Below are 15,020 nucleotides of genomic sequence, written 5' to 3'. Positions count from 1 at the left end.
AAGTAACATGTATTTAATTATGTAACATGTTTCTGCCTAGTCCTCTCCTGTAAACAGGAACAAATCCCACTTGTCAAGACTTGAGAATGCCGTGTTCGTCCATGGACAATAAGAGAAATAGGGTTTTTCTCAGTCTGCAGAATCGGAGGATTGCGAGATCCGTGTCAGTGGATGACACCCGTAATCTCATAGGGACCAATGTACGTCCCTTTTTCATCCGTACACGGATGGATGAAAAAGTGGACATACGGTCCGCCCGTGTGAAAGAGCCCTAAGGAAGCAATGCAAATAAAACCAGATACTGGGGAAAGGCTTACCAATGGCCGCGTGAAGACGTTCTTTTCGGAGCTCTGCACGAGCCCAGACTCACCCGCTGAACTGCACAGGCGAGCCCTGGGCCGGATTCCAGACAAGGCCACCGAGGCCAGGTGTTGCAGGGGCGGCGCCACTAGGGTTGCCATCCGTACTGGATTGACCCGGACACAACATATGCAGTTGGGTAAATCTAGCTGTTCTGTACAGCCAGTGCGGCAACTCAGACCCTGTCGGCGGATGGAGACAGCTGCGCCTCTGTCAGTCTGCCTTCTTTCCTGCCGCCCCCCCCCCCCCTGCTCACAAGATTTGCTTTGAAGTCATTGGTTGCTAGAACCGGTATCCTAGCAACCAATGACGCTTTTCCCTACACGTAGATTTTTCCTAGCCCGGTCCACCTCAGCTCCGCGCTCTAACTCCGGCTGTCCTCCGGTGAAATCTGTTCTAGAACAGCCTGAAGATGGCCACTGTTGTGTAGGAAGTGCGTCCTCTTCCATCCCGCTGTCCTGGAGACTGCTGGTCAACCCCCCCCCCTGCTAGCACCCGCACAGGGACGCATGAATTGGAGACTCCCGGGAAGATTTCAGCTTGTACCAACCATGGGTAAGCTGAGCTCCACGGGGGGGGGGGGGCACAGGGTAAGGAGGGGGGAAGCTCAAGATGAGGGGGGTGAGAAACTGCACAAGATGAAGTGGGAAAGGAGAACAAGGTGGGTGGGTATCTAGGGGTGCATAAGATGAGAGAAAGGGTGGGGAAGCTGCAGGAGTGATGGGGTAGCTGTACAAGGAGTGGAAGGGGGGGGGGGGCATGGGGGCGTTGCACAAGGGGGTAAATGGGGGAACTCTGATGGGGACACCAGATGCAAGGGGGGACTCTGATGGGGACACCAGATGCAAGGGGGGACTCTGATGGGGACACCAGATGCAAGGGGGGACTCTGATGGGGACACCAGATGCAAGGGGGGACTCTGATGGGGACACCAGATGCAAGGGGGGACTCTGATGGGGACACCAGATGCAAGGGGGGACTCTGATGGGGACACCAGATGCAAGGGGGGCTCAGAATCCCCCTATGTAATGATGTGTGTGTGGGGGGGGGGGGGGGGTGTTGGGGTGGGGGGCAGTATTGAAGTAACCGGCCTTGGGGCGGCAAAGGTAGTAAATCCGGGCCTGGGCGAGCCACTTTCATATGTCGGGGGACCGCAAACACCTGCCGACCACTGGGGAATCGAGGGGTACCAAGATTACCCATTACTTTCTCCGCCAGCATGCGGTCTCTTCTCCCGCTGCCTTGTCCAAGATGGAACCATGAGTCACCCTGGCGAGCGCCGCTGTCACTTCAAGTAAGAAAGCTACACAAGCAGGCACTGCAGAAACCTGTTCCCCGCCGATCATCCGCTCTCCCCTATTATGTTTCCGGACCTCCCACAGTCAGACTCACAGCATGCATCAGAGTCAAATGGTGGGGCGGGCAGCTGCTCAGAGGGAGCCCTTTGTGATATAGTTGTGGTGCTGCCCACTAAACAGGACCTGCTGGCTATGGCGGTTTCAATGGTCAATGCTCTCACAAGAGAGCTTCATGATTTACGCCAGCAGGTAGACACAGTGGGTTAGTTTAACGTACCTTTTGCGGCGGCGTATCTCCAGATACGCCGCCGTAATTTGAAATCCGTGCCCGCGTATCGTTACGCCGGTTCTCAAAGGCAGTTACGCTGTAAAAATAGGCTTCCTCCACCGACGTAACTTGATTGCGGCGGCGTAGAATTGTGTGCAATATAACTTTGGCCGCTAGGGGGCGCTTCCGTTGTCGGCGTAGAATATGCCAATTTCCTACATACGCCGATTCACAAACGTGCGTGCGCCCGGCGTTCGTTTTTTACGTTGTTTGCGTTAAGGCTTTTTCGGCCTAACGTTGCTCCTGCTATTAGGAGGCGCAGCCAATGTTAAGTATTGTAATGTTTGGGGGACCAGCTTGATCGCAGGACACAGGCTTCTTAAATCAAAGCTATGGTTTATTAAACTTTAATGGCTTAGCAGCAGCAAAAACAAAATAAATAACAGTCTCACCGACTTGTACAGCTCAGAACTGCTATCGCAGTTAAACAGTCCTTCCAGGTAAGTCCTTCAGTAGCAGGTTTTTAGGCAGGACACTGCCAAGTCCTTTCACAGCTTTTCATAGCTTTTCATAGCTTCCACAGCTTTCCTTGTCCACCATTCACCATGCATTGGACTCTCCTACACTCCTTCACTCTCACCTGCACTTCCTGTCTGCTTTAAACTACTTCCTTACACAGGTGCGTTAACCCTTTCCATTCCCTTAAAGGCACCACAGTCCAAACAGAGGGGAAATATAACGTCCTTCCAGGACCCAGCCATGGCGTCCTGTACAGTATGGACGTCGTTCCCGCTTCGAAATTTGAATTTTTTACGTTGTTTGCGTAAGTCGTTTGCGAATAGGGCTGGACGTAATTTACGTTCACGTCGAAACCAATACGTCGTTGCGCCGTACTTGGAAGCAATGCACACTGGGATATGTACACGGACGGCGCATGCGCCGTCCGTACAAAACGTCAATCACGTCAGGTCATCGTAAATTTACATAAAACACGCCCCCCTTCCACATTTGAATTACGCGCGCTTACGCCGGCCCCTTTTACACTATGCCGCCGCAACTTACGGAGCAAGTGCTTTGTGAATACAGCACTTGCTTCTGTAAGTTACGGCGGCGTAGCGTAAATACGATACGCCGCCGTATCATTGCGCGGACATACGTGAATCTACCCCAGTGAAAGAACAGGAGACGGACCTGGAATCATCTACCAATGCTACAGAGGCATGCCTCACCACCCTGGAGCTGGAACACCAGGCCTTCCGCCATCTTATTGAAGTCTAGCTGCGACTAGATGGGGAAAAAAGGAGCAAGAGAAATAATCTATGCCTCCGTGGCATCCCAGAGGCCACCATGGGCTCGGACGTACGTGGCACAGTGGTGGCTATCCTGAACCAGGTAATGGGCAAGCCTCCCACCACCGAACTGGAGCTGGACAGGGTGCCAGGCCCGAGGGGGTCTCCCTTCTCCACACAAGGCCCTGGTCCCCTGGACCCCCCCCCCCCCACAGGACATCCTCTGCAGGGCCCACTTCTTCACTGTTAAAGAAGAGATCCTACAACAGGCCTAGTCGAAGGGCCCTCATTTGACTTGATCTGACTTATATCTTCACTCCCCTGACCAGCTCCCGTAGCTGTTCAGATTCCTAAATAATCCTGCCATCAGTGTCCCCAATGGGCATGACCATCTGCCAGTGGCGTAACTAGAACCTTCAGGGCCCCGATGCAAGAAACCATGAAGGGCCCCCCTGACCCCCAGACAGGGCTCTATTCCCCGAGCCCGGTGGCGGAACAGAAATATAAAGTAACCGATTTCTCATTTTCCCCCTGCTTCTCCTCCTCTCCCTTCCGCAGGCATTCAGCGGCTACAGGAGGAAATTTGAGGGATTGGTCCCTCTATGTCTGTTTCTCAATCTTTTTCCAGTCAGGGCACCCTTGAAGTACATCCCTAGGTTAATGGGGCAACACTGCAACCCTCTGCAACTGTGTGCATTGCATGCAGTTGCAGCATAGTGATGATGCATTTAAGGGGTTAAAACAGGCAGTCAGTAGACAACATATTGCCTCTTTACCGTCTTTCAAATGCCCCTGAAAAGCGATCTGAGCATGGATCGCTTTTTGGAGGAACAGCATTTTTTTGCTGGTACTATGAACCAGCAAAAAAAAAATGGCACACCTGATTGGTGGAGAGGTGGGTCAGTGTTAGAAAGGCGAATTAATATTCACTTTCCTAACACACCTGGGTGGACTGTGAGCGTCCAGCATGGCGCTCGCAGTTTACCTATTTTGAAGCCTATTAGAGCCTATGGCTGGACACCTAAATATGTGGGTGGCAGCGGTGGCCATGGATAGATTCATGCACTGCATGAATCTATCCATTGGTCATAGAGGGGGTGGCTGGAGAGAGGGGGCGGCACCCATATGGATGCACCGCCACTGATAAACACATGCACACTCACATACATATGCACACACACATGCAACCATACATGCACACACACACACACACATATATATATAACACACACAGGGGCGTACCTAGTGCATTTGGCACCCGGGGCGGATCCTACATCTGGCACCCCCCCCCCCCCTTAAAATGTAAAAACACCCCACTGTGCCCCCTGCATACCTCTGCATCCTTAAAGGGGTGGTTCCCCTAAAAATAAACTTTTGACATTGCATTTGCTACAATAATTACAATTAGAATCGGCTGGTTTTATGTAAAAAATACCTCCGTACGTAGCATTTGGTATATTCGTTCCCACCGCCACTTCCGGGTACGATGCTGGCGGTGGGCGTTCCTAATTGATGGACAGGCATCCGACCGACGCATCCATCGCGTCACGAGATGCCGAAAGAAGCCGAACGTCGGTGCGCATGCGCCGTATAGAGCCGCACCGACATTCGGCTTCTTTCAGCATCTCGTGACGCGATGGATGCGTCGGTCGGATGCCTGTCCATCAATTAGGAACGCCCACCGCCAGCATCGTACCCGGAAGTGGCGGTGGGAACGAATATACCAAATGCTACGTACGGAGGTATTTTTTACATAAAACCAGCCGATTCTAATTGTAATTATTATAGCAAATGCAATGTCAAAAGGTTTATTCTTAGGGGAACCACCGCTTTAAATATCTCTTTGTCACTATTGTGTACATTAAACAGCACCTCTGGATCCTTTACATTACACAGCACCCTACACCACTGTATCTCTTTACATTGCACAACACCCTTCACCTCTGGACCCCTTTACATTACACAGCACCCTGCACCTCTGGACCCTTTACATTACATAGCACCCTTTTACATTACACAGACCCCCACAGCTCTGGATGCTGTATGTTACACATACATCCCCCTAACAGTTCTGGACCCCCTGCATGTTAAACAGACCCCCGTACAGTACAGTCCCCACCACAGTGCAGTCCCCCCTCACAGTGCAGTCCCCCCTTTACAGTGCAGTCCCCCCTTTACAGTGCAGTCCCCCCTCACAGTGCTGACACCCCCCCTACAGTGCAGTCCCCCCAAAGTGAAGACACCCCCCCTACAGTGCAGACAGTCCCCCCTCACAGTGCAGACACCCCCACAGTGAAGACACCCCCCTACAGTGCAGACAGTCCCCCCTCACAGTGCAGACACCCCCCACAGTGAAGACACCCCCCCTACAATGCAGTCCCCCCACAGTGAAGACACCCCCCCTACAGTGCAGACAGCCCCCCCTAAAGTGCAGACACCCCCCACAGTGCAGACACCCCCCACAGTGCAGACACCCCCCCTACAATGCAGACAGTCCCCCCTCACAGTGCAGACAGTCACCCCTCACAGTGCAGACACCCCCTACAGTGCAGTCCCCCTCACAGTGCAGACACCCCCACAGTGAAGACACCCCCCCCTACAGTGCAGACAGTCCCCCCTCACAGTGCAGACACCCCCACAGCGAAGACACCCCCCTACAGTGCAGACAGTTCCCCCCACAGTGCAGACACCCCCCCTACAATGCAGTCCCCCCCACAGTGAAGACACCCCCCCTACAGTGCAGACAGTCCCCCCTCACAGTGCAGACACCCCCACAGTGAAGACACCCCCCCTACAGTGCAGACAGTCCCCCCTCACAGTGAAGACACCCCCCCTACAGTGCAGACAGTCCGTCCCCCCCTAAAGTGCAGACACCCCCCCTACAATGCAGTCCCCCCCACAGTGAAGACCCCCCCCCTACAGTGCAGACAGTCCCCCCTCACAGTGCAGACACCCCCACAGTGCAGACAGTCCCCCCTACAGTGCAGACAGTCCCCCCTACAGTGCAGACAGTCCCCCCCCCCACAGTGCAGACAGTCCCCCCCCCCACAGTGCAGACACCCCCCACAGTGCAGACACCCCCCCTACAATGCAGTCCCCCACAGTGAAGACACCCCCCCTACAGTGCACAGTCCCCCCTCACAGTGCAGACACCCCCACAGTGAAGACACCCCCCCCTACAGTGCAGACAGTCCCCCCCCTAAAGTGAAGACACCCCCCACAGTGCAGACACCCCCCCCTACAGTGCAGACAGTCCGCCCCACAATACACTACAAACCCCCCACTTCAGACCTCCTGCCTGTCACCTCATCTCAGTTGATCAGCACGGGACATGATGCACATGGCACGTGTAGCAGTCTACAGGGAGGAGGGGGAGGCGGCGGCTCCACACCGACACTGCTCGGCTGCGTGACGAGCCAGAGATAGGACACACTGCCGGGTACTGCACTCTAGGGGGAGACCAAGAGCACACACTACTTTCACTTTAGTTAATGATGAGCTCCCTGCAAATTTCAGCTAACGATCGGGAAGCTCATCTCAGCCGCCCCTCCTATCGAAGAGTACAGGGGGCCCTCAAGGGCCCCCTGCAGCAAGGGGCCCGGTCGCCATGGCGATCTCAGCGACCCCTATAATTCCGCCACTGCCATCTGCTCACCAATGAGATACTCGGCCCACCCTTACCAAGACCTTCCTTTCTTTTCTACAAGAACAAATATGCAAGTTCTCGTAGGATCCCACTACTGGCTCTGTTTAACGTTTCCATCAGCCTGGGTGGCTGGGATCACATTCTAAAACGTGACTTGGTGGATCCCTTTAAAGGGACCCAACAATTTTACTCCGGGCCCCCTGACTTTTGGTCTAGAGCCAAAAGGCATATACCTCCTCTGCTCCTGGCTCAGTCTACCCAATTTAATTTGTTATATTTGTTGGGTTTGGTATTTGCCGTCTGTGCCGCTCTCCCCCATCCGTCACAGTTTTAGGCTCTGTGCGATACCTCTTACCCCCCCCCCCCCCCGTCAGATTTGACGGTTAGTCTGTCCACCCCACGTGACGCTCTACCTTTGAACACCCCCCTTTATTTCTTAACACCCCCCCCCTCCCCATCATGGCAGGTCACAGGTGTTGTTCCCAATTTGTTGATGGGGTGTTGAGGCTTACTGTTGGATACCTGCATTTCTCTCTAACCCCAAATGTGGTATGCGCATCTCGTCACTCTGACCCTGTCTTGGTGCCCTGGAGAGTTGGGTAAAGGCGCTACACTCCCTCTGATCTCTAGCATTTGCCACCCGCCTGAAGTTTCATCATTACGAGGGCTCCCCCCAGGTCCACCACCACAGTATGGTCTCAGTTAAATGGTTCTTTCTTACCTTGCTCCCCATGTTTGATTTCAACATCTATTTGTACTCCAATTTTGCTGGCTTCATTAATAGTTATAATGTGGTTCTCAATGTTCTCACCTCGTGTACCTCCTAATATTTTGTTTTCTTTGCAGTTTAGTTGCTCAATAGGGCCGACTCCCATCGCTCTATTCACCCCCCAAATAGGATGGACTCATGATTTGGCTCTACTGGTGCTTAGCCAGAGTGTCTTTGGATTACACACTTCATAGATTTCTCCCTTCCCTTTTTTTTCCTCTCTTGTATTTCTCTTTCTCCATTCTGTTTTCTGCCTCTCGCCTCGGGGAGATCTGGCGATTGGGTTCATCTCACATGCGCTACTGGGTCCGCCTACTGGCAAGTGGACAGGATGAGTCTCCTTAAGATCACCTCCCTCAATGTGCAGTGTTGTAATACGTCTGAAAACCTCTCCCAGCTGTTGGCTGGTTTGAGGAAAAGCAAAACCCAAGTTGCTTTCCTACAGGAAGCGCATTTCCGTGGTGACCATATCCCTAAATTGACTAATGGGGCCTTTCCAACAGCATATAACAGTGTTTCTCCCATCTCAAAGTCCAAGGGGGCAAGCATCCTGCTTGCCATATCAGTCCTGGACTTTTGAGGCACAACAGTCGGACACCCAGGGTAGTTTTCTCCTCCTGAGGGAGAAGGTGTTTGACGTTCGGGTCACCTTTGCGAATGTGTCTTTTCCGAACGTGGATCACCCCCAGTTTTTTCGGAGGCTTCTCCCAAAGCGCCTGGAGTTTGCAAAAGGTCCCCTTATCTTTGGTGGAGACTTCAAATACACTATGGACCTTCTACTGGATGTTTCCCGTGGCTCCTTTCACCCATTCTAGTCTCACCTTCAGCAGATGAAGGCAGACCTGCATACTCTGCATCTGGTTGACCCGTGGTGGTTACTTCACCCACAGGACCGTGACTATTACTTTTTTTTCCCCCGGTCCATCACAGCTGGACTATCTCTTGATAACGCACAAAGACTTACCCTGAGTAGGGTCTACCGCTATCGATGTCATCTCTCTCTCTCTCTGATCACGCCCCAGTCCACATGACACTCCAACTGGGACCAGTGACCTAGACCCCTCCATTCTGGAGACTAAATGAGTATCTGCTCCAATCGGAAGAGATCAGTTCCAAGCTCCTGACCACCGTTCGGGAGTATTTTTCCCATTAAAGTCTCGGTCACCAATTCATTGGTGGCGTGGGAGACATATAACAGTCGTTCGGGGCGCATTGATCAGAATAGGAGCTCGCTTTAAAAAGGGAGAGGTCTCGCCGTATAGAAATACTTTATACCCAGATGCGGAATTTGGAATGCTTCCATAAGGCCACTCTTGCCCGCACCACCCATCAAGATCTCCTTAGAGTTTGCGAGGAACTCTATATATTCACTTATATTCCACAAAAGTAAAAACTGGCCTGGGCATCATGGCCCCCTCAGGACGGAGGTTGACTACTTCCTCTGATATGGCGGCAGAGTTTAGGTCCTTCTATGAGGGCCTTTACAACTTAGGTGGTCCTCCGCAGTCTCCCCCTCTGATGGCAGAACAACCCTGCAGTCATACCTAACCTCCTCTGGCATGCCTTCATTCTGCGTCCCGATACTGTACAAATCGTATTCTCTAGCACAGCTTGACATTTATGTTTTATGCTAGGGTCATGGTACAACAGACAAATAACAGGAATATAAAATGTTTGGGTAACAGACTTTAAATTGGGGGTGTCAGAGACTAGCAATTTCTAAGTTCCCATAAGGAATGACCGATTTGTCTCCATGGAGGGTTCATGAAGTATTGGCATGATTGGATAAGGATAGGATGGAAGCACTAAAAGTGAATTGAGGTGAGGCCGTGGGATAAAAATGGCCAAGTGAGAACAGAACTGGTGTACTTGAGAAAAATATATAATCCCTGTCAGTTGGATGAAGAGTCCTCCATGCATCCAGGATACTAAGATTTTTGGCTTCAGCTTTGCATTGAGAAATACTTCTAAAGTGTGGAATATCATTGGTGGGATACATATTAAGTAACCTCACCTTCAAAGGAAAAGCCCTTGACAATCAATAGTCTGCCTGAATTGTCCATTAGCTCTCCCTTTAGTTGCCATGGCATAAGTTATGATTTAAGAATGCTAACCCCCTTTTGATTTCGCCAGTAGGGAAGAGATGTTATGGGAGTGATGATTGGTCAATTAAGTTCTGGTCTAGGTGAAAGAGAAAAGTATTTTTCTGCTAGTGGGCACCAAGGAAGGTCTGGCCAAAAGGACGTTGGAAGAGTATTGCCACTGCCAACATCCGGCCCTTTCAAGTACTCAAAGCACAACACTGATCATCCCCCATGCTCACGAAAAGTAAAGAAAACTGCCATTTGGAACGTATCAGGTATGAATAGTCAGATTCACCCCAAGTAAAGTAGGCCTTTCGGGTCCTACGACAGACCTTGCATGAAGGTGACTTACTAACCTTTAACATCTTTGAAATAAGACTACCCTTTGCCCCTGTATCTCTGTACCTGTGTCTTTTTTCAACCTTATACCACTATGTAACAGAGGACCTAGATTTAGGCAACCTGATCCTTTAGGTATTGTGAGACAAAATCAGATGACAGTGATACAATATGTACAGTAGGCATTCTGTAGCTGCCTATGCCACTTTTTCATTCATCCCACAGTGATGTCCGTCAGCCACCATATTAGTGGAAGGGCAAGCTATCAGACAACTTTTTCTGCTCCCCTATACACACCCCCCCCCCCCAATGACACCACCAATCTAATACAGTAAAACAGAAATAAATAAGATATTCCATACCTCTGATGATGTCAATGTCCTAACCTTTGAAACTAGTGGAATGAAGGGTGCCTTGACACAGTGTGTGTGTGTGTGTGTGTGTGTGTGTGTGTGTGTGTGTGTGTGTGTGTGTGTGTAAGAGCTCTGCTCATAAAAGGATTATGTTTTGTTTTTTTAACCAATTACTTTGTCACACTAAAATAAATTATTATTCTTATCAATTTCTAGATTAATTTTGTATTTACTTACTCCATGGTGAACATAGTTTTCTCCTAGAAACTGCTTCATGACATGCTTCCCAAAATCTAGGATGTTGTGCAAATGCTGATAGACTTCCTCTGCTGTCTGAAATCAAAACAATAAAATGTCAATCAAATGACAGTAAAAAACAGAATCGATAGATCAAAATCAATATAAGCAAAAATTACCATGAAACTTGTGAAGCAGTATACAATCAAAAGAAATATATAATCTTTTCAGATGTGCATGCAAAAGAACATGGAATGTGATTAATACTTGTGTGTGGTTTTCAAAACCTTATTTCAGGTTATGGTATGGCATGTTAAACATAACGTGTACTATGAAAAAGTAAGTACATTTTTGGCATCAGCTGGTATTGCGACCCAGTCTGACATTGACACAGTAAAATTTTTGACCAGATCAATTGCAAGATGTTTTTCGCTTTCCTTTCCTGAACTGCACATTTTGAAATCCCACTACACCATTTAAAACAGGAATCATTTAGGGCTTCGAATAGGACAGTTCATAACTTTCCATTTCTTTTTGAGCCATTCCTTAGTGGGATTGCTAGTGTGCTTTATCATGTTGAAGGAGTCGTTTCTGGTTCAGGTTCAACTTTCGAATAGATGTTCTCATCAAGCACACTTGATATGATGCAGAATGTACAGTTCTTCACCTGAAATACTGTATTTGGATTGTGGCAAACGCAGTTATGGTTACTGTGTCAAACAACTATCTTTGATTGATCAATCTTCAGCACATTGTTCCAGAAGAACAATTTTGGACAGCAAAGACTTTTGGTAAAACAAATTTGATGCAGGTCGAATTGGTGCAATAGCTTTCTGATTGTAACGTAGATGCATGAACTTTGAGCACAACTGCCGCAAGAGTTACTTCTAATGCAACAATAGTAGGATTTTTAATAACAGCTTGCCTGCAAAATCCTTTACTTGGAGTACACCACGGGACACAGAGCCTTAATCATTACATAGTGGATTGTATGGGTCACCAGAGGCGATTGGACATGGTGTACTCCAAGAAAAAGATTTTACAGTCAAGCGGTTATTAAAAATCCTTCTTTGTTGTAAACCACAGGACACAGAGCCTTAATCATTACATAGTGGGACATCGCAGAGCAATGCTCAATATGAAAGGTGGGAGACACAGATCAATCAGGCCGCCAATGGACAAGAAGCCCTAGACCGCTGCCTGCAGCACACTACGCCCAAAAGGCAGAATCCTCATGGCCTCTTACATCTATTTGATAGAATTTGGTAAATGTATGGACTGAAGACCAAGTTGCAGCTTTACAGATCTGAGCCATCGAAGCCTGGCGATGCACTGCTCATGAAGCACTTATTGCCCTGGTCGAGTGCGCCTCAACAGGAAAAAGGAGGAACCTCGTTTCTTAAACCATAAGCTTGAACTATTACTTGTCGTATCCACCTAACAATAGCTCGGCCCTTCCTGGGACCATCTGGCACAATAAACAAAAACCTCTGTTTCACGTATCTGAGCCGTTGCCTGTAGATAAACTTTTAGTGCTCTCACTACATCTAAAGTGAACCTTCCAGACTCTATAGTAGATTAGCCTAGATGCTGGCTTTCTAGCATTAATGAGCATAGAAAGAACTGGACCCGAGAGCCCTCGTTTCTTCAAAATTGTAGGTCTCAGTAGCCAGACCGTCAAATTTATCTTCTGTAAGGAAGGGTGGAACACTGGACCCTGTGACATAAGGTCATGACGTAATGGAAGCACCCAAGGTCTTCCTACTGCCATCTTTATGATATTGGCATACCAGGACCTCCTGGGCCAAATTGGGGCCACTAGGAGTACTGGTATTCCCTACTTCTTGATCCTGCATAGCCATCTCTGTAGGAGAGGGATTGGGGGAATGCATAGATCAGTGAAAACTGATTCCAAGCAATTGTCAGAGCATCCGTTCCGTAGGCCAACAGATTTCTCATCCTTGACACAAAGTTGTCCAACTTCCTGTTGAGCCTGGAAGCTAGCAGGTCTACATCCGGGATCCCCCATCTCTGGCATATTGCCTGAAAAGACATCGGGGTGGAGAGACCACTCTCCTGGTGACAGCTGCTGGCGACTTAGATAGTCTGCTTGCCAGTTTTCTACTCCTGAAACGAAGATTGCAGAAAAACATGTTTTTCTGCCCATGTCAAAATCCAATTCACCTCAGATTCACCAATACTTCTGAGCATCCCGACTCCGGGTGCCCCTGTAACCTGTGTGCCCAGGCTCTGAGGGCCAAGTATACAGCCCGAATCTTCAGTATGTTGATGGGCAGGTTCTCTTGGCCCAGGTACCCTGGGGCTAAAGCTTCTTCCAATACTGCTCCCCAGCCCAACAGGCTGGCATCCATAGACACCACCTTCCAGGTGACTGGGAGAAAGGACCTTCCTCTCCGCAAGTTTATTGTCTTTAAACACCAAATGAGGCTTTGGTGCACCTGTGGAGACAGGCGCACGGGTAAATCCAGAGCTTGGCTTCTCCTGTTTCAGGCAGCTAGAATACTGCCTTGCAGAAGTCTCGAATGAAACTGGGTGTAAGGAACAGCCTCGAAGGAGGCCACTATCTTCCCTAATAGCCTCATGCAAAGGCAAATTGATGGTCCCTTCTTCGCCCTGACCTTGTGGATCAATTCTCTTAGAGACTTCATCTTTGGCTCTGGCAAGAACACCCTGCTTTGGGCTGTGTCTATGATTGAGAAACAAAAAAACTGCGCTAATAACACTACAAAATTACACACTATAGGCAGCAGCTGGCGTGCGATACACAAATGACATAAAACAAAAAAAAACAAAGCCGCGCCCCAAACTCTACAACATATTTGATAAAAAAAATTATTTGAGGATAAGGTGTATTAAAGTCCATATACATGTATCTTGCATCATGAATCACTCTGATATATACAAGTCCGTGGGAAGGTATGGCAAAAAACACTTGAGTAGTTGGCATAGGACTCCTATTGATTAGATCACTGTGAATAAAGTCCTAAAATACCACACCACCACGTGACAGATAAAACAATATAGGTGAACCCTCCACCGGAATAAGAAGCCGCTTACCAGAGGGCAAGCAAATCGAGCATTTGGCTATAGCCCAGCCGCGGCCTTTGCTTCACAGGTACCCAGGATGGAAAAGGTTAACAGCAGGCACTCGATGGCAAACCAGCTCCAATTCATTTGGTTAGGACATAAAAAAGAGGTGCACCATAGCGTGACTCCGTTTACAAAAGGATTTATTAAAAAAGATGAGATATACTCACAAGCATAAAGATTTAAAATTGCGTATAAAAACAAACAAATGCCGGCCGGCATACAAGGAGCCCTCCTCTGCGTGGTGACGTCACTGCGTAGCCTCCCAGACGCGTTTCATCATCAAAGGATGTTTTCAATGGGGGTAGGGCTTAAAAGTGATTCACCATTAATATAGGGATAACGCTCATTGTGAAAAGTGTCACAATAGCTACAGAAACGCCATCTTAAGTGTGGTAAAGATGCCCTTACTTGGCAGCGCTACGCCACCGGGCAATAAAAAAAAATCATGTTATGGAACTTTTAAAATCCTCAAAGTGACGATCAGGGGCATCAAATAAAGATTAAAAAATGAAAAAAATATAGGGGAAAACTATTTTATAGGCAGCACGCAAAGGGAAAGCAAAGGAAAGTATGGCCTGGCACAAGCCCCCTCTCCTCGCATTCAATCACTCAGGCCGCTCTCGCTCGCCATCTAGTGTTTCATATTAGGAAGTACTGATGGAAAGTAAATACAAAAACCTCATTTATTAAAAAAGAAAAAGAGAACTTCGAAATTTCCATGCCTCAGAAAGGCATAGTCCTCTCAGAAGGGGGCCAACCAGGGGCCACATTGCTGGACAGAATATATCACAGCAATAGGCAAAGTGCCAACAAACACCACCCAATGGGGCTCAAAGAATGTTGATGAATTAACCCCTAGGTTGCATGGATTAGAACCTCAGGGGATATTAAAGGCCTACTATGCTAATACTAAAAACAAAACTACAAAAATGTGAATATTGTGAAATTAATGTGATCTAATCCAAAAGTGATTCGTGACCACCCCTACTGTCGTGAGCAGTTTCCCATCAGAAGGGAAGATCTGCCTCACTAATGACTGTCGTTAGCAGTTTCCCATCAGAAGGGAAGATCTGCCTCACTAATGTACTACGGGGTACCCATCTACTCTATATTCCATAGACAGTGTTGGATAATTATTAAAAAATTAGGAGAGTTTTTCAACTTTCTAATTTTTAATAGTCCGCAACCCGCTAATGGGATGCATGTCTCAATAATAAATACCAACACTGAAGCAACTCACTGCTGAAAATGCGATTAGGAGGGGAG

General features: G+C 48.7%; 1 protein-coding gene across 7 annotated transcripts in view; it reads right to left on the bottom strand.

The window, feature by feature from the left end:
- IPPK (inositol-pentakisphosphate 2-kinase) overlaps positions 1 to 15,020 on the bottom strand; it is a 1,052,241-nt gene that overhangs the window by 917,929 nt on the left and 119,292 nt on the right. For all 7 annotated transcript variants that reach the window (XM_040360985.1, XM_040360986.1, XM_040360982.1 and 4 more), the window contains one exon: positions 10,644 to 10,739. In XM_040360985.1, the coding sequence (XP_040216919.1) occupies positions 10,644 to 10,739 (96 nt within the window). The remainder of the gene's footprint in view (positions 1 to 10,643; positions 10,740 to 15,020) is intronic.

The sequence above is a fragment of the Rana temporaria genome, chromosome 7, assembly GCF_905171775.1.
Source record: "Rana temporaria chromosome 7, aRanTem1.1, whole genome shotgun sequence".
NCBI classification, from domain to species: domain Eukaryota; kingdom Metazoa; phylum Chordata; class Amphibia; order Anura; family Ranidae; genus Rana; species Rana temporaria.
This window is presented reverse-complemented; position numbering and strand designations above follow the sequence as displayed.